General features: G+C 44.4%; 1 protein-coding gene across 1 annotated transcript; it reads left to right on the top strand.

Moving 5' to 3' along the window:
- Positions 1-9,943: 9,943 nt before the first annotated feature.
- Pin4 (peptidylprolyl cis/trans isomerase, NIMA-interacting 4) lies at positions 9,944-17,841 on the top strand. Its single transcript, XM_052170977.1, has 4 exons — positions 9,944-10,068; positions 12,107-12,180; positions 17,195-17,314; positions 17,667-17,841. Exons 1-4 carry the CDS (start codon positions 10,026-10,028, stop codon positions 17,823-17,825), a joined length of 396 nt encoding a protein of 131 aa, XP_052026937.1. The 5' UTR covers positions 9,944-10,025; the 3' UTR covers positions 17,826-17,841.
- The last annotated feature ends 1,589 nt before the right edge of the window (positions 17,842-19,430 follow it).

The following is a 19,430-nucleotide window of genomic DNA, read 5'->3' on the forward strand; positions in this document are numbered from 1 at the left end:
AGGCTTTATTTGCCTTACAACTCCAGGTTATAGTCCATTATTTCCGGGAGTCAAGTCAGCACCATAAAGCCTTGTGTCCACAGTGAAGAACAGAGAGAAAATAAACACATGGGCCCTGTGTGCTTGCTGCTTATGCGCAGCTGCCTTTCTTCACTGTTACACAGTTCAGAACCCAGCCTGTGAAACGCGGCTGTCCACAATGGACCGAATCTTGAACTGTAAAAGAGATAGATAGACAGACAGATAGTCATAGATAGATAGATAGATAGATAGATAGATAGATAGATAGATAGACAGATACTAGATGGATAGATAGATGCAAGGATACACGGACAGATGAATGGACAAACAGACATAGAAATGCAGGACTAGCAGGTAAAGGTGCTTGCTAGCAGTGGTTAAGAGCACTGGCTGTTCACTCTCCCAAAGGACCTGGGTTTGAGTCCCCAGTACCCACAGGTTGGCTCACAACTGTCTGTAATCCAGTCCCAGGGCATCTGACCCCCTGTTTGGCGTCTGAAGGCACCAGACATGCAAATGGCACACAAATATACACTAGGCAAAACACACATATAATAAAATAATCGTTAGCATCAAAACATGGACAAAGAAAGCTGGGCATGGTGGTACATGCCTGTAATTCAGAAGGCGGGGGCAGGAGGATCAGTAGTTCAAGGTGAGCTCAGGATACACAGCAAGTTTGGGGAAAGGCCATGCTACTTGAGACCCTATCTCAAACAAACATGGAAATGGACAAAGAGCACAAAATGACATTTCACTGAAGTTGTCGACAGATGGCAAACCTATGAAGATCCATTCAACCTCAGTCATCTTACTGAATACCCAAGGAAAGATGCACACAGGTTAAAGGTAAAATGACCGGGCACAGGGGGCTGGAAGGATGCTTCAGTAGTCTGCAACCTTTGCTCCCGGGAATTTGATGTCGTGTAACCTCTGTGGACAGCAGAACACATGTAAGTGTACTAACAGAGAGGCATACACACAAATAAAAGAAAAATTTTAAATCTTTCTTCCCCCCCCCCCCCCCCCGAGACAGGGTTTCTCTGTATAGCCCTGGTTGTCCTGGAACTCACTCTGTAGACCAGGCTGGCCTCAAACTCAGAAATCCGCCTGCTTCTGCCTCCCAAGTGCTGGGATTACAGGTGTGCGCCACCACTGCCCGGCTTTAAATCTTTCTTAAAGTGAAAAGTGATGCACGCCTTTAATCCCAGCACTCAGGAGTCAGAGGCAGGGGGGGATCTCTGAATTCAAGGCCAGTCTAGTCTACAGAGAGCAACCCCAGGCCAGCCAGACCCTGCCTCAAAGGAAAAGAAAAGTAAAAAGACGGAAGTCTACTGGCTAATTGTGGTTGCCACATTGACTGAATCCAGAATCAACTAACATGCCACACATGTGAGGGATTTTCTTGATCAAGTTACTTGTTTATTTTGATTTTGATGTTATGCATTTGGGTGTTTTGCCTGCATGTTTATCTGTGTACCACTTGCTTGACTGGTGCCTGCAGAGGCAGGAGGTGGCAGATGCACTGGAACTGGAGGTACAAGACAGTTATGAGCCATATCAGCCAGTTCGTTGTTGGGAACTGACCCTGGGTCCTCTGAAAAAACAGCCAGTGCTCTTAATCACTGAGCAGTCTCTCTAACCTTTGATCAATCTACTTAAAGTGGAAAGTGTTAAGATTCTGTCTAAGCTCCACCCCACAGTTACCTGGCAACAGCCAGGTATGCCCCGCCCCACAGTTACCTGGCAACAGACAGGTAGGTCTGGCCCACTATAAATGGGGCTGCTTGCCCCTCCTCTCTCTCTTGCCCCTCCTCTCTCTCTTGCCTCTTACTCTCTCAGCTCCTCTCTTGCCCCCTCTTGGGCTCCCCTTCCCTCCCCCCTCTCTCCAAGTGGTCATGGCCGGCCTCTGCTTCTCTACTCTCTCCCTCTCTCTGCCTTTCTCTGCCTCCACTACCCCATTGACTCCCATCCCATGCCCTGAATAAACTTTATTCTACACTATACCGGTGTATGTCTGGTCCCTCAGGGTGAAGGGATGCCTTGGCATGGGCCCGCTGGGGCACCCCCTTTGCCCACACCGTCGTAGAACATATTCTTATGCTGCTTTCTCTTTTTATGATCACAACAGAAAGGCCTCCCCTAAATCTGTGCAGCACCTTTTGGTGGCAGGCAAATACATGGAAGTTTGAGGAAAAAGCTTTGCTTTTTGACCAGTTGCCCTCAAATTTCAGTGATGAGTTTGTCTACCCTGTTACTGATGTCACTAAGTGCCATGTTCCTTTGCTAATAACAAAATCCAGTTTCTTCATGCACCCAAAGTAGACTGAAAACCAGTGGCCCTCCACAAACCTCCAGGCCTTAAGCACCAGGTTATGGCGGCTGAGTCATCCAGGCTATTGAATGGAGCAACTAACAGGTTCTCGGCCTTTCCTTACAAAGACAGCCATTGGTGAACTGCCCAGACCATATCAAATAAGCCAATCGAATGAGTCTCCCTGCAGCATTCTATTGGTTCTGTTCCTCTATCGAACTGTGGACTACTACAAAGAGCCTATATCATGTTAACATTAATAAAAGGAAGTTTGGGGTGGCTATGTTAATATCAAAGTAAGCTTCTGAGCAAGTATTACCAGGATTAAAGAAAGTCATCTCAAAATGATCAAATGATCATTCTTCCAAAAGATAAAGCAATCCAAAACATTTATGTACCCAGTAATGGCGTTCTAAATTATATGAAATTTAAAGAAAATTATAACTGAAAGAAAAGATAAATCCACAATAATATTGGAGAATTTTTTTTTTTTTTTGGTTTTTGGTTTTTTTTCGAGACAAGATTCCTTTGTGTAGCCCTGGCTGTCCTGGAACTCACTCTGTAGACCAGGCTGGCCTCGAACTCAGAAATCCACCTGCCTCTGCCTCCCAAGTGCTGGGATTAAAGGCATGCGCCACCACTGCCTGGCTAATATTAGAGAAATTTAATATTCCTCTTTCAATAATTAGTGTAACTACACTGATTTAGCAAGGATATAAAAGAATTAAAAAACACCATCAACCAATAGGGATAACTGTCTTGTATAGAAACCTCCTCAAGGCCTGAAGAGATGTTGGGAACACTTGCTGCACAATCTTGGGGAAGAGTTCAGATCCCAGCACCATGTAACAAGGCAGGCATCCTGAACAGGCCTACAGTCCCAGCTATGAAGGGAGACAAGGCAGAAGTTCCTCTGGAGCTTGCTTCTTTCTAGCCTAGCTGAGAAAACATAAGTCCCAGCTTCAAGGAGCTATGCTTGCTGTCTGTAGAGATGGCTCAGACTTTAAGAGCATTGCTGTGCTTCCAGAGGTCCTGAGTTCAATTTCCAGCAACCACACGGGGGCTCACAAGCACCTATAACTGCACTCCCATGAAATTCAATGCCTTCTTCTGGTATGCAGATGTATATGCAGACAAAACACCTATATACATAAAGTACATAAATAAATAAATAAAAATTTCCAGTACTCAGGAGGCAGAGGCAGGTGAATCTCTCAGTTCAAGGCCAGCCTGTTCTACAGAGTAAGTTCCAAGACAGCCAGGTCTACACAGAGAAATCTGTCTCAAAAACACAAAACAAACTATTCAGCCATTAGAAACAATGAATTCATGAAATTCTTAGGCAAATGGGTGGAGATGGAGAACATCATACATACTAAGTGAGGTAACCCAGTCTCAAAAGATCAATCATGGTATGCACTCACTAATAAGTGGATATTAGCCTAGAAACTTGGAATAACCAAAACTTAATCCACACATCAAATAAGGTACAAGAAGAACGGAGGAGTGGCCCCTTGTTCTGGAAAGACTCAATGTAGCAGTATAGGGCAAAACCAGAACAGGGAAGTGGGAAGGGGTGGGTGGGAGATCAGGGGGAGGAAAGGGGGCTTATGGGACTTTCGGGGAATGGGGGGCTAGAAAAGGGGAAATTATTTGAAATGTAAATAAAATATATCAAATAAAAAACACAAAACAAACAAACAAACCACCACCACAACAACAAAATCAAAAGTCCTCAGTCTTGAAGGGTAAATAGTATCCAGACGGTAAGTCTTGGTATCACAGGATGGTAATCTAATCATTCAGGAGGCAGAACAGTAAGGACAATCTGGGCTACAGTGAAACATTCTATCTCAAAAAATTTTAAAACATACAAAAATAAAGAAAGGAAAGTATCCCAGGCAGGGAGAACAACATGAAGGCTGAAGAAAGGGTTGTAAAATGGTACCTGGGTGTCTAGAGCCCAAGGGGATTAACAAAACATCAGGCTGCAGGTATCAGCAGAACGGCCTTGGGGCTGCAAGCTAAAGAGAGGGGCACCATTCTGGTAGATGATGGGAAGCCACTGAAGGCCTCAGTTAGAAGAGTGACAGTGTCAGATTTCTGTACCTGAGATATCCCTTTAAATGCCACTAGTGGGTAAGAATCAATGCCGACACTGCTCCAAAGGTTTATAAAATGTGCCGGAAGCTGGCAGGGGGAAGGAGGAGAAGGACCAGTGCCCACGACCATTAGTGAGGAAGTTAACAGTATGACTAATCAAGTGTCCAGGAGTGGAGTTCACTGAAGTCTCTGTAATTTTGAAATGCTACAAAAAGGGCTAGCAAGATGAATCATCAAGTAAAAGCACTTCCTGTCAAGCCTAATGATCCGAGTTAAAGCCCTGAAACCCACATGGGGAAAAAAGGGAGAGCAAACTCCTATGGGTTGTCCTCTGATTCCAACACTTGCTGTGGTATATGCCATGTATACACATACACACACACACACACACACACACACACACACTCACTCACTCACTCACTGGGAGGGAGAGGGAGGGGAGAGAGAGAAACAGGGACAGAGACAGAGATAGAGAAAACAAAGAAACAAACAAACAGATATATGTTTCCATTTGTAGTGTTTGTTCTTTTGAGGAAGGGTCTCCTGTGTAGCCTAGGCTGACCTGCAACGCCCTATGTAGATCAGGCTGGCCTCGAACTCATGGGCATTCTTCTGCCTCTGTCTCCTGAATGCTGAGGTTAAATATGTACAACATAAGGCCCAGGCATAAATAAATATTTAAAAAAGAAAAGGAAATGGTAGAACAACAACCAAAACAAAGAAAGATGAGTGAGTAGGTGAAAAAAATAAATCCTAACATGTTCACTGTTGAGAAGGCCCAGTTTGGTGATATATGCCTCGTAGTCTCGAGTACTACAGAGGTGGAATCATCACTTGAGTCCTAGAATTCAAGGCCACCCTGGGCAAACCAGCAAGATCCGATCTCAAAAAGGGGGTTGGTTTCTGGAGATAGCTCAGTTAAGAAAGTGCATACCATACAAACACGAGGATTGAAATTCAAACCCATCTAAAAAACTTGGGGCAGTGGCACAAATTTAATCCTAGCTCTGGGAAGGTAGAGACAGGAGGTTGGCTCCTTGGGGCAGGCTAGCCACCCAGCCTCACCTAATTGGTGAGCCTCAGGTTCCCGGAAGAGACCCAGAGAAGTCTCAACAAAACCAAGATGGACAGCACCTGAGAAACAACATCTGAGGTTGACTTCGGGCCTCCATGTACACTGCCATCTCTGTATGTCCCAGACGTGGAGAAGAGTTCTACAAGGCAAAGTAGGTACACAGAGCCGTGCTCAACGTCTGCTCCGCTCAGCTACAGTGCCCCATTCCTGCACTCACATCTCTACAGGGTTCCCCACCACCACCGACCTCCAGGCTTCTGTGGCTTGGGAAGTCCAGAACTTGAGATGGGGAGGGTGCATGCTAGGCTCTTCACAACCAGTATGCTCCTGCACAAGCCAGAGTCTGGCTTCTTAGTGACCTGCTCCGGGGCATAATTTGGCCCTCACAGCACTGTCAGTGCCCTCCAATGGTCCCTGGGTAGCTGACTTGGGGACCATACATGGACAAGAGAAGTTAGGCATCTGTGGGTTTCCTTCCGGAGCTGAAAGGCACCATCTGGGCGACACACATACCTGAGAGCCCAACTTGGCCACAGAGCCCAGCTAACAGAGAACTTGGAGCTGATCATTGACCTCTCCAAGCCTCTTCCTCTAAAGTGATAGTGCCATCTTACAAACAAATCTTCTGTGGAAACACAAAGTGGTCGGAAAGCATGGGTGGGGTCCTGAGTTTAAGTCCCAGCTCTACAAATAAACCAGATCCAATGTTATGCAGAAGCTGAAGAGAAAGCCCCTGGCCCCTAGAACAATACCACTCACTTGATACATTGCTTATACAATGCTAAAGAAACGTAGCTAAAGGTCTTCCTCTCTGAAGACCTCTTGAAAACCAGTTACTCTCTGCCGGGGGTGGGGATGGGGGTGTGTGGTGGTGGGAGTGGGGGTGGTGGTGATGCATACCCTTCTTTAATCCCAGCACGTGGAAAGCAAGTACATCTTTGTGAGTTTGAGGCCAGCCTGGTCTACAGCTCCAGTTCCAGGACAGCCAGAGTTACATAAAGAGACCACGTTTCAAAAAACGCAAACCAAACCAATCAAAGTAACTAACAAAGAGGAGAAAAGGGTCACATCTGATGATTGAAATCAGGAAGAAAAACAACCTGATTAAGTATGATTAAAGTTCTGCGCCACCACAGCCAGCTCTTTTCTACTCTTGATTGCAGAGTGTGGGGCCCAGAGATCCCTATGCACGGTCCACTGGAATGAGATCAACGTGATTTCTGTGTTGTTGCTTCAAGCTTTTCTTATCAGAGTATTGTCAGGATCACTAACAAAGGAAAAAACCATAGCCTCTTGCTTTTGGTGCAGGTGGAGTCTGGGCCAAGGTTTGTGAACCTTTTTTTTTTTTTTTCTGGGACGAGGGCTGCCAGCTTCCGTTCTTGATTTCCCTTGTTCAAATTGTGCATAGACGCCCCAGTCGGAGCAGATAATTACGAGAAAATACAGCTAGCAGCCATTACTGGCTGTGAGTCACTCCCGCACTCCAGCCGATGTTGCCATGGTTTCAAGACTGCATCTTCCTCCTCTCTGCTCCTTCTGCCCTCTATTCGGCTAATTTGTCACTCTGCTTCACACTCCTCCACAGTCAGAGTCCACAGATTGATGCACACTTAACCCTGTGTGTGCTTTTTTGTAGCTTCTTTCTCTGATAACATCACCCTTTTCTTTTTCTAGTGTTTTTGAGATAGGCTCTCACGTAGCCCAGACTGACCTTGGCTATACAGCCATGGCTGGACTTGAATTTCTTATGTACCTACCTGTATCCCCCAAATGTCAAGAATTAAGGCATGTACATATCTGCCTATTGCCTTTTTCTTGAATTAAAAAAATACATACCAAGAAATAGCACAGCATATGTTAGCAGATGAAAATGAAAGTTATAAATTCACATTTCAAATACAGCAATGTTCACCATTTTTTCACCCAATTTTTAATGATGCATACTGCATAGTTGACATCATATATAGTTTTTGTTTGTTTGTTTCTGGTTTTTCAAGACAAGGCTTCTCTATGTAGCCATGGCTGTCCTGAAACTCTCTCTGTAGACCAGGCTGGCCTCCAACTCAGAGATCTACCTGCCTCTGCCTCCCAAGTGCTGGGATTACAGGTGTGTGCTGCCACCACCTTGCTATACCTGGCTATAGTATTTTTTAAAGATAGGATCTCGTATAGCCCAAGCTAGCTTCAAACTCACAATGTAGCTGAGGATGGTCTTGAACTTCTGATTCTCCCACCCCCACCTCCCAAGACCTACTAACTATCACAGGTATATGCCAACCACATGCACCTTTACATGGTGCCGAGGCTCAAACCCAGGGCTTAATACTTGCTATGCAAGCACTCAACCAACTGAGCCCTAGTACCTGATTTTATATATGTCTGGTTGAACCAGCAGCGGCCCCTTTTCTGGAGCTATTGTTTTTCAGGCACTGCTTTGGACAAATTCAGTCATACACACAGGCTTGATTGTTGTCTTTGTAGCCATGATTAGCTACTGCAGTACAGAGTTTCACAATGTACCAAGCTGGTTGTATCATCCACTCTTTGTTTTGCCCTGTCCTGTATGTGTGTGTTGTATATGTACCTAAGTGTGTGAGCATGTGGAGGCCAGAGACTTGGGACTTGCTGTTTCAGATAGACGAGTGATCTTCCTGTGACTTCCTAGCACTGGGATGAGGAGCATACACCACCAGGCCCAGTAGTTTACACTGGTGCTAGCGATCAAGCTCAAGTCCTCATGCTTGCATGGGAGGCACTTTCCTGACTGAGCTATAGCTCTGTATCCTGGCTTTGACAACCCCTGCCCATTTGACAGATCTTGGCTGCGTAGCCCAACCTCTTTTTTGCCTCAACCTCCTTAGTGCTAAGGTGGGTGTACCCCCATGGCCAGCTTTCATAATGACTTTTCACCGGGACCTGAACACTAGCCTGTTTCATTCCCACTCCAACACTGGTGTAGCCACTGCTTACAGGAAAGGCCAGTCCCAACTAAAATCAAACAAAAATCAAAGGCAAAGACATTATCTAATCCACTTTGCTCTAAGCAAGAGTCAACACTATAATTGTTAACTCCCCCACCCCACCTCTCAACCAGACCTGGGAAGTCAGTAGATGGGGGTTGGGGTTCTGTTTCTGATGTGGAGAAGCAGTGACCCCTTCCATACCAGGAGTATTCTCCACAGCTGATTTGATCAATCTGAAACAAGAAGGAACCGGAATGCATCCAAAAGTCACAGCATCATAAAACGAAGGGGCCCATGAGTCACTTCCGTGTCCAGCAGAGACTATTCAAAAGCTAAATTTAGCTTAGTTTGGTGGGACAGGCCTATAATCTAGCATTCAGGAGGCAGAGGCCAGAGGACTGGAAATTTCAGGCCAGTTTGGGCTGAATAGTGAGATCCTATTTAAAACAAACAAACAACGACAAACTAAAAACAAAAAACAAAAATTTTAGCCTGGGGTGTGACTCAGCCATAAAACTCTTGCCTGGCCTTTTTGAGGCCATGAATTTGATAGCCAGTATTGTAAAAACAAACAAAAATTAAGCCGAGTCAGATAGCCAGGATGGGACAGTGATCTCACAGAATAGAGGGAAAAGTGTCATATATGATGAAAATTATTGGTGGAGGAAGGAAGGATTGTGGGGAAGGAGAAAAATGTGTCCAAGTGGCAAATGACTCTATTTCCACCACTTGGGAAGCAGGAGCAGGAGGACATAGTATTAATGGCTTGTCTGTCTTTTAGGTGCATATATTATGTACTGCAGGATAATAACTTTAAAAATCACATTCTACACCTTGGTCTATAATCTTCCTTAAGGCTATTTCTGTACACACAGTTTATAATCGTTATTTTAAAATTAATTTAGGCTGCTTCCAATGTTTGTCCATGACAGACTTGTGCCAAAGGCAATGGGATGGTAGGTTTTTTTTTAAAAAAAAATTCCATCTTTTGTACCCCTTCAACTACTGCTGCAAAAATATAAACAAACAAATAAGTAAGAAAAGCCACTAGGGAATGCAAGTCTGTGTCAGTCGGTGAGAGGACAGAAGAAGGCCATTATCTAAGCTCCCTCTGCTATCCCTTTGTCTAGCATCCCCAAGGTATTAAGCAAAAACCCACGCCAAGGAACTGCAGTGGCCTGAGGCTCGCACTGCGCATGCACAGAAAAATGGGCGGGGCGAGAGAGAGCACGGAACGGGTGCAAATGAGGGCAAGTGAAAAAAACCCTGAGGGACAGAACAGAGGCGGTGCTTTCTCGTCTCTAGGCAACCTTTGTCCCCGCCTCTCGGTAGGGCTTCGGCTTCTTATTGGTCTAACATCTCTAGCTCTACGGGTCAAAGAACCAATAGACTGGGTCTGTCCCAATCTGTGCCTGATTCCGGAACCACAGTAGAAATAGTTGATTGTGAAGCTGCTTTCAGGCATTGCTTAGGACATACCTATGGGGCCTGAAGGGGCCTTTTGTAGCACCGGAACAGTTGCCGGAGAGTTCAACCGCAAGCTTAAGAGATGCCGCCGAAAGCGAAAAGTGGTTCTGGAAAAGGAGGGAAAGGTAGACCGGCCGAGACAATCAGGGAACGTAGGGGTGGATGAAGAGGACAGGAGAAGGCCGGCAGTTGGGTGGGAGTCGGGGAGGTGCTCATAAGCCGGACAGCAGGGTGACCAGGAGAACCCTGAGCCGCTATGGTTTCTGTTTAGGGTTCTTGTGGTAAGATAAAAGTGTGTGAGGGGCTGCTGTGGTTCAGGGCATACATGAAGTTTCAGTGCAGAGACCATCGTGGCGGGCAAGAACTGCTATTTTAGGGGTTTATTACCACTAAAATGGAATCTGATGTAGTGCCAGCAATAAAAGGAAGCCTACACTAGTGGTCCATATAGACCTCTTAATAACTATGATGTATCTCCCTCCCCCATGTGGAGGGACTCATTTCTTGAAGACGGGTGTTGGCACAGCATTGTGCTTTCGGCCTAGAAAAATAAGACAATTCTTAGTCATTCCATAGTAGTCTCGAAGTACTATGCTGACTGTAGTTCTGAGAAGTATATTATAGAAGGTAGAAAGAGGGTAAAGAAACAAACTGGAGATACTTTGGGCAGGCCAAGATAAGCAGCAGCAATAGGGTAAAGCATAATCGACCAGAAGAGTCCAGCCCCAAAATTAGTTTGTGTGGTATACTATTGCTGAAGTAAATAAGCTTCAAGACAAATAAGCTAGTGATGGAAATTAAAGCAGAAAAAAAACTAAATCATGGGGTATGCTGTATATGATGTTAATTAAGGTCGGTTAGGGGCCAGGAGGTCCTTTAAAAACATTATCTCAGTAGTTCTGGTAAGAGATGGAGTTGGGTGGGAGAAATGACTCAGTAGTTAAGAGCACTGACTGCTCTTCCGAAGGTCCTGAGTTCAAAGTCCAGCAACCACATGGTGGCTCACAACCATCTGAAATGGGATCTGATGCCCTCTTTTGGGGTGTCTGAAGACAGCTACAGTGTACTCACATATAATAAATAAAGAAATCTTTGGGCCAGAGAGAGAGGAAAAAATTTGAGAGAGGGAAAGAGCAAGAGAGTGCCTGAACTAAGATTGTGGTTGTAGGGACCCAGAGAAGAGATGGATAAAGGGAGTGGAATAGAGTGATGCACCAGAGGCCCACAGAACCAAGATGTTTTAAAGAAAAGTGTGAGAATGGGAGAGGGACCACAAAGCCATGCCACAGCACATGGGAGGGTGAGGAGGATCTGAGTTTGAGGTCACCAGGAGTGCATTGTCTTTTAGCTGTCAGCTCCTGTTCACCCATCAACTAGTACCTGACTAGCTAAAATATGTGTCCCCTTCCCCAGTTTTTTACTTGTTGGATTCTCAGAAAGTGTCCGCCTTCCTCACTGGAATATGAGTTCCTTGGCTGCAGCTATGAATCCTATTCACCTTATACCCCTGACAACTGGAACTTGGGAATTATTTAGGAAACAATTGTTAAACGAAATACTTACACTTAATATGCTGCCTTCAACACAAAACTTAAGAGTACTAAGATGTGCTACCAATGCTTGATACCTGAATATCACAGACTCCAGGAGGCTATCAGTAGCTGTTGTGGTAGACTGAAGGGAATACACACACACACACACACACATATGTACATACATACATACATACATACACAAGCACTCTAACCCTGAAATACAACCAACCCTTCAAAATACATTGTTGGAGATTTTGCATGTTAGAATTTCAAGTGTCAAACACAGTGTCACAGAACATAACTTTATATAATGGCGGTGTTTAGTGTTCTGCCATTAGAAGGCACGATTTGGAATGGGGTCTGAAGACTCTGGACCAGGCTTTGGGAGCTCCTTCATCCATGCCCACAATCATTTCTTTATCTGTTTTCTGTGAAGTATTTTGTAGGGCACATTTCCTGTTATTAGAGATGAGTCACAGAGTAAGTTAGCTTGATTGCATGACTCACCATGTAGCCTTTTGGAACTTGGGGCTGCAATGGATGGATTGCCTTGTGTTATGAGCCCTTGGACCTATCGATAAATGTCAAAGGACAGTTGAGATGAGTTCCTATTTTCTCTTTTCTAAAGGAGGTGCAGCCTCTGGGAGTGACAGTGCTGACAAGAAGTCTCAGGGTCCTAAAGGTGGTGGCAATGCAGTAAAGGTAAGTTATCTTGTGTCTCCTCTTTTCCATGTAAAGTATTCAGGTAGGTGTGTGTGCATAGACAAGACAGTGTGAGTAACCTATTCTTATCAATGAGGTTTAATACTAAGTTAAATTCAAGATGATACAAAACTGGAAACCAAAAACCAGTCTCTCTTTTAAAAGGTAGAATTTTCACACTTCGAGCACTGTTCTTTTCAATGTGTTAACTTAGGGACTGAGGTTGTAGCTCAGTAAAGCACTTGAGAAAGGACCTAAGTTTAATTGGTGAGTTTCAATGCAGTGAAACACCCTATCTCAAAAGAAAAAAGGGGGTGGATGGCACCCTGGGAAGGATTATCTTCTGGCCTCTAGATACACATGCACACAGATTTGTTATTTTGATCATGGATGGGAGATAATCTTTGTCTTAATTAGGGTTTTACTGTTGTGAACAGAAACCATGACCAAGGCAAGTCTTTTTTTTTTTTTTTTTTTTTTTTTTTTTGGTTTTTCAAGACAGGGTTTCTTTGTGTAGTCCTGGCTGTCAAGGCAACCCTTATAAAGACAACATTTAATTGGGGCTGGCTTATAGGTTCAGAGGTTCAGTCCATTATCATCATGGCAGAAAGCATGGCAGCGTTCAGGCAGGCATAGTGCAGGAGGAGCTGAGAGTTCTGCATCTTCATCTGCAGGCTGTTAATGGAAGATTAACTTCCAGGCAACTAGGGTGAGGGTCTTAAAGCCACACCCACAGTGGCCCACCTGTTCCTACTTCTCACAGTGGCACACCTACTCCAACAAGGGCACACCTACTCCCAACAGGGCCACACCTCCTAATAGTGCCACTCCCTGGGCCAAACATATACAAACTATCATAGTCCCCAAATAATTCCTTGAAGGGCTTAAGTACCTAATCCTAGAGGACTGTCTGCAAACAGAACTGTAGGAATTTCCAAATTTGGGTCAGGATACAGGAGGTAAAAAAAAAAAAAAGGTTTCACTGCCTCTGCCTATAAATTTAGCCATACACATGCAGCATAAAAGTAAGAAAGATGGAGAGAAAATGTGAACTGAGCTGTTCTACTCAATAAACCTATGCCTAAGAAATATAGTAGGAGATGAGGGTGTCATTGTTACAGTCTGTTGGGCTCCGAGAGAGCTGGCATGTTGGTCTTCATAATGGATAGGGTCGTTCGGGCTGTGTGCACTCTTTAATGAATTGTACTATCAAAGCTCCCGACCTAGGAGACTGCTGCAGTGCATGTAGCTTTAAGTAGCCATCTGGTCCCCTCTCGAAGAGGCTCCAGTGTGGCTTTATGGTAGATAAATGGAAAGGAGTGGCATGTAATTAGGTAGGAGGGTAGATCTGGGTTAAGTTTTTATTAAGCTTTCTGTGTAATGTATATTTTACCCTGATTCCCTCAATAATAACATCTGCTAAAACTATAGTTCAATGGCTAGTCAGAATATTGACATTGATCCAGAATGTTGAGCTACACCTCAAGCCTTCCACCCTATAGAAAGGACCACTCCTGTTGCACCTTTATTTTTTGTAAAGATTTATTTTTATTTATATGAGTACACTGCAGCTGTCTTCAGACACAGCAGAAGAGGGCATCAGATCTCATTACAGATGGTTGTGAGCCACCATTGGTTGCTGGGATTTGAACTCAGGACCTCTGGAAGAGCAGTCAGTGCTCTTACCTGCTGAACCAACTCTTCAGCCCCTGTTGCCCCTTTATAACTCCTCCTGCCTTCTATCCCCCGACACACATACTTTTTTTTTTTCCTTTTTGAGATCTTCTTTGGTCCACAGTGGCCTCAAGTTCATTATTTAGCAAAGGATGGCCTTGGATTTTTGACCCACCTGTTCCTACTTCTCAAATGCTGGAATTTGAGGTTTCTAACCTATCCCATCTTTCTATCCCTATTTTTGGGGTTTTTTTTTGTTTGTTTGTTTGTTTTTGTTTGTTTGTTTTTTTGATGTGGTTTTTTCGAGACAGGGTTTCTCTGTGAAGCCTTGGCTGTCCTGGAACTCACTCTATAGACCAGGCTAGCCTCAAACTCAGAAATCTGCCTGCCTCTGCCTCCCAAGTGCTGGGATTACAGGCATGCGCCACCACTGCCCGGCTGTTATTACTATTTTGTATGCATGTTTGTTTTGTTGTTTTGAGACAGAGTCTCACTGTATAGCCGTGGCTGTCCTGGAACTTTTTTTTTTTTTTTTTTTGGATTTTTGGATTTTGTTTTTTTGGAGACAGGGTTTCTCTGTATAGCCCTGGCTGTCCTGGAACTCACTCTGTAGACCAGGCTGGCCTCGAACTCAGAAATCCACCTGCCTCTGCCTCCCAGAGTGCTGGGATTACAGGCGTGCGCCACCACCGCCCGGCTGTCCTGGAACTTATTATATAGACCAGGCTGGCCACAAACTCAAAGAAATCACCTGCCTCTGCCTCCCAACTGCTGGAATTAGAGGTGTGTGCCACTATGCCCTATATTTAATAATTCCAAGAATGGCTGGGCGGTGGTGGCGCACACCTTTAATTCTAGTGCTTGGGAGGCAGAGGCAGGCAGATCTCTGAGTTCGAGGCCAGTCTGGTCTAACAGAGTGAGTTCCAGGACAGCCAGGGCTATACAGAGAAACCCTGTCTCGAAAAAAACCAATAAATAAATAAATAATTCGAAGAATGTCACTTTGGATGGAGTCATTGTATAGTTTATGACCTTTGGTGAATGCCAGTTTTTTGGCACAGTGTAATTTTCTGGTGGTTTCATTCAGGTCATTGTGACAGTAGTTTTTTACCATGTGTTGCTAAGTTCTGTTTCATGATATAGAAGTACCACATCTGTTTTAGCATTTACCTGCTGAAGGATATTAGTGTTTTTGTTGTTTTCAAATGTTCGGACACCACAAGAACCCTAGAACCAACCACACCCCTGTACCCACATACTGTTCCTGTGTCACTAAGAGCTCTGAGTCCCACCTGCTGAGGCTTCCTATCTGTTCAGATAGATTTCATGTCTAAAACCTGCCCTGCCCCCCAGCACTTGCTCCCCAGGCTCCCATATGCTGTCCTCCACATCTCAGCAATGGAAATGCCGCTAAGGGCTTCACCCTCACACTAAGGAGCCTTGACTGCTTTTCCTCATACTCATTCACCTGTTAGACCTCAACTTGGGGGTCAGTCCAGTAGGCCGCTTTCTCTGAACTGAACCCAAACTGCAGGCCCTACTAGGGAGACCCGGTGTTGGTGATGGAGACCCCAAACTTGCTTTGTAACCTGAGCCTGAGCGTGGATGGCCCCAGTGTTGCTCGGCAGCCACCCAGCACTGTGCTGCGGTCGGCAGCTAACTTGGGCCAGTGGTTCTCAACCTGGATGTTGAGGGCTTAGTTTGCTATATACCTGCGAGCTCAACCCTCCAGTGTCCATGATCGCCTCAGGTCTGCTGCATCAGGATCTTTGGACTTGGGTCCTGGATCTGAATGTCTTCAGCCCTGGAGGTTTTCCAAATATGCTAGTAGGGGTTGCTACTGTGAGGCTTTAATGAGATCCATTCATGTAAAGCACTTAGCACTTGGAAGTTGACTTTAATTCAAGGAGAGATAAGCATAACGGAACTAAGCATCTTTCTTAGAAAAGGTTTTCAAAAATCTTGAATATAAATTACCCGAATGAACAGCAAAAGAATTAAAAATCCCTTAAATAAAAATGTACTGATTTCACAATTTTAAAAAAGTTTATATTTTTCATAATAATATTTATAACGCTTAAATTATGTAGTCATTAATTGAATTAGTTTGATAATAATTTCATTGTTAGCTATTATATTTAATAATTTACCAAAGGATAGAAGGCTTTGGTCTTCAACTCTTATCAACAACAGCTATTTTCCTTGGTGTCCTGTTACATCCCCAGCATTTCCTCTGTCCTCTCCCTCCATTTCGTGTTTATTTATTTAGAGTTCTTAGCCCAGGTTGCCCTTGAACTCATTATGTACCTAGGACTGACCTAGAACATATGATCTTCCATCCTCAGCCTCTTGGGTGCTGAGTTTATGGGTGTACACCACCATGCTCAGTGAGAGAACCAGTCTAGAAGATGTAGTTAAGTCAGCTTGAGATCTGAGCTATTCTTCCCTGCCCCCTGCCCCTTGCCCCCTGCCCCTGTGCTGTCCTTTGCTGTCTAGCTTGCATACCTATCTCCTCTGGATAGGACTAGACACATTCTATACAAGCTTCTTGCCAGCATCTCTTATAACCTGAATTCAATCTCCAGGACTCGTGTGGTGGGAGGAAAAAGTGACTCCTGCAAATGTCTTCTGGCTTCCTCAGAAGTATTATGGTACACATGCATTCTTACATAAACATGCACAGTCAATAAAAGGAATATGTTTCTTTTAAATGGTGTTTGTTGAGCTGGAGAGATGACTCTGCAGTTAAGATGACTCTGCTCTTTTGGAGGACCTGATTTCATTTCCTCGAACCCATATCAGGTGGCTCCCAGCCGACTGCAACTCTAGTTCACGGGAATCTGGTATCTCTGCCTCCACAGAGAGGAGGTCAGAAGACAGTAGCAGGAGTCAGTTTTTGCTTCTACTAAGTGGGTCCTGGACATTGAACTCAGACAGCAGCTGGTTGATGCTAGTTGCATAGCTTTCTCCACAATCACATGCCAACAGTCTTGGAGGCATAAAAGCCCAAGATCACACAAGAGAGCTGGGATTGGACTCCAGGACCCAAACACTCAACCATTACATTTCTTCTTCCAGTTATTGGTGAAGTAGACAGAGAGGGATAGGAGATCCCCACGGGCTGCTGCCCACTTTCCATCTAAATCAGGCTCTGAGATACTGTTAGATACAGAAATGGGTTTGTGGCAGTCGCTCCAGTGGGCAAACTTGTACTGTGTTCAATGACTGTGAGTTAGATGTGTTGTTTTGTAGTTACCAGGGATAATTCAGATGCGACTCTTGTACCAAGAAGATTCATATTCTTCTCCAAGTACTAACAGGATATGCTTTTCCCTTGTAGGTCAGACACATTCTATGTGAAAAACATGGGAAAATCATGGAAGCCATGGAAAAGTTAAAGTCTGGGATGAGATTCAGTGAAGTGGCCACACAATATAGTGAAGATAAAGCCAGACAAGGGGTATGTTGCTCTTTATCATTTGAGTGTTCTGTCATTAATTTTAGCAATATCTTTGTTTCAAGAAAAGTAGAAATGTCCAGTTTATGGGACTAAAGATGTAGCTAAATGGTAGGCATGACAAACCTCTCCCAGATCACTGCCAGAAAGCAGCAGGATTATGAGCAGGAGTGCTCCATCCAGTCTTAGTCTTCCTCCTCCCATTTGTCCCTTGTGAGACAGTGCCTACATGGCCAGATGAATAATACAGCCCAGTGAGCCATTGTGTTCGTATTGGGAAAACACTTAGAAGCTACAGTAGAACTGCTCTCTTTTTTACGGCCACTTGCTATTATATATCTTTTGGATTTTTCAGGGTGACTTGGGTTGGATGACCAGAGGATCCATGGTGGGGCCATTTCAAGAAGCAGCATTTGCCTTGCCTGTCAGTGGGATGGATAAGCCTGTGTTTACAGACCCACCAGTTAAGACAAAATTTGGATATCATATTATTATGGTTGAAGGGAGAAAATAAAATCACATGAAAAACTGAATAAGTGTTTTATATTTTGTTTATCTCTTTAAAAGGTATAAAATAATCCTCATGTTTTGTGAACTGGTTTGTAGGTAAGATTGGGTGGGTATCACTATGTAGTATAGTCACTTTCAGGGATGACTCATGCAAACTCCTTTTAACTTGTATTCCCATTTTCCCCAGACTAATATTGACCCTCAGTGTGCCCCATAAATTAACTCTGAAATCATCTTTAGAGGAGTCAAATCTCAGGCCCTGAAAACCTTGGTCATCTAGTAGGTGAATTAGTACGTGAAGACGTTAATTCAAGTTAGTCAACCCTGATCTGCCAGGACAGGTATTGTCTTAATATATGTGCGTGGCGGCCAAGCAGCCATTTCTTCTTCTTCTTCTTTTTTTTTTTTTTTTTTTGGCTTTTTCGAGACAGGGTTTCTCTGTGTAGCCCTGACTAACTCAGAAATCCACCTGCCTCTGCCTCCCAAGTGCTGGGATTACAGGCATGCGCCACCACTGCCTGGCCCAAGCAGCCATTTAACATCAAGTTTCTGCTTACTATTATTTTTTATTATTAAGGGGTATGTGTATTTTTCTGAGTGTGCCTATGTGTATGGGTACTCACGAAGGACAAAAGAGGGTATCAGAGCCCCTGAGGCTAGAATTACAGATGGTTGTAAACCACCTGACATTGGTGCTGGAACCAAACTTCTTCTCTGAAGAGCAGCAAGCATTCTTCTGAGCCATGCCTCCAGCTCTTCAACTTTCTCTTTCAATAAACATGTGTCAAAGAAGGTACTTGGAGGCCTTCAGGTTTCTCAACAGGCAAAGGTGCCTACTGCCAAGTCTGATAGCCTGAGTTCAGACCCTGAGACCCACATGGTAGAGAGAATTGGTAACTATAATTTGTCCTCTGCTTTAGTTAGAGTTTCCATTTCTACAGTAAAACACTATGACCCTAAACAATTTGGGAAGGAAAGAGTTTATTTCTCTTACAGTTCCACCCCATAGTCCATCATTGAAGAAAGTCAGGGTAGGAACCTGGAGGCAGAAGCTATGGAGGAGTAATAGATACCACTTGCTTCTCCTGGCTTTTACAGCCTGCTGGTTTGTTTGCTTGTTTGTTTGTTTGTTTTTGAACCAAGGACCACCAACACAGGAATGCTACCACCCACAATGAGTCAGGCCATCTCATATTTCTATCATCAGTTTAAAAAAATGTACTGCAGGCTTGCCCACAGACTGATTTTTTCTTTTCTTTTTTTGGATTTGGGTTTTTCAAGACAGGGTTTCTCTGTATTGTATAGCTCTGGCTGTCCTGGAACTCACTCTGTAGACCAGGCTGGCCTCGAACTCAGAAATCCGCCTGGCTCTGCCTCCCAGAGTACTGGGATTACAGGTGTGAGCCACTACCACCCGGCTATTGATGGTATTTTTTCAACTGAGGTTCCTTCTTACATGACTAGCTTGTGACAACTTGACATAAAAGTAGCCAGCATATCCTCTGACCTCCACATGCATACTATGGGCTATGGTATACAAGGATGGATAGATGCGCCCCCCCCCCCCCCCCACACACACACGGTCTAATTTAAAAGCACTTGATTCTCC

This window comes from Apodemus sylvaticus, chromosome X (genome assembly GCF_947179515.1).
Source record: "Apodemus sylvaticus chromosome X, mApoSyl1.1, whole genome shotgun sequence".
NCBI classification, from domain to species: Eukaryota; Metazoa; Chordata; class Mammalia; order Rodentia; family Muridae; genus Apodemus; species Apodemus sylvaticus.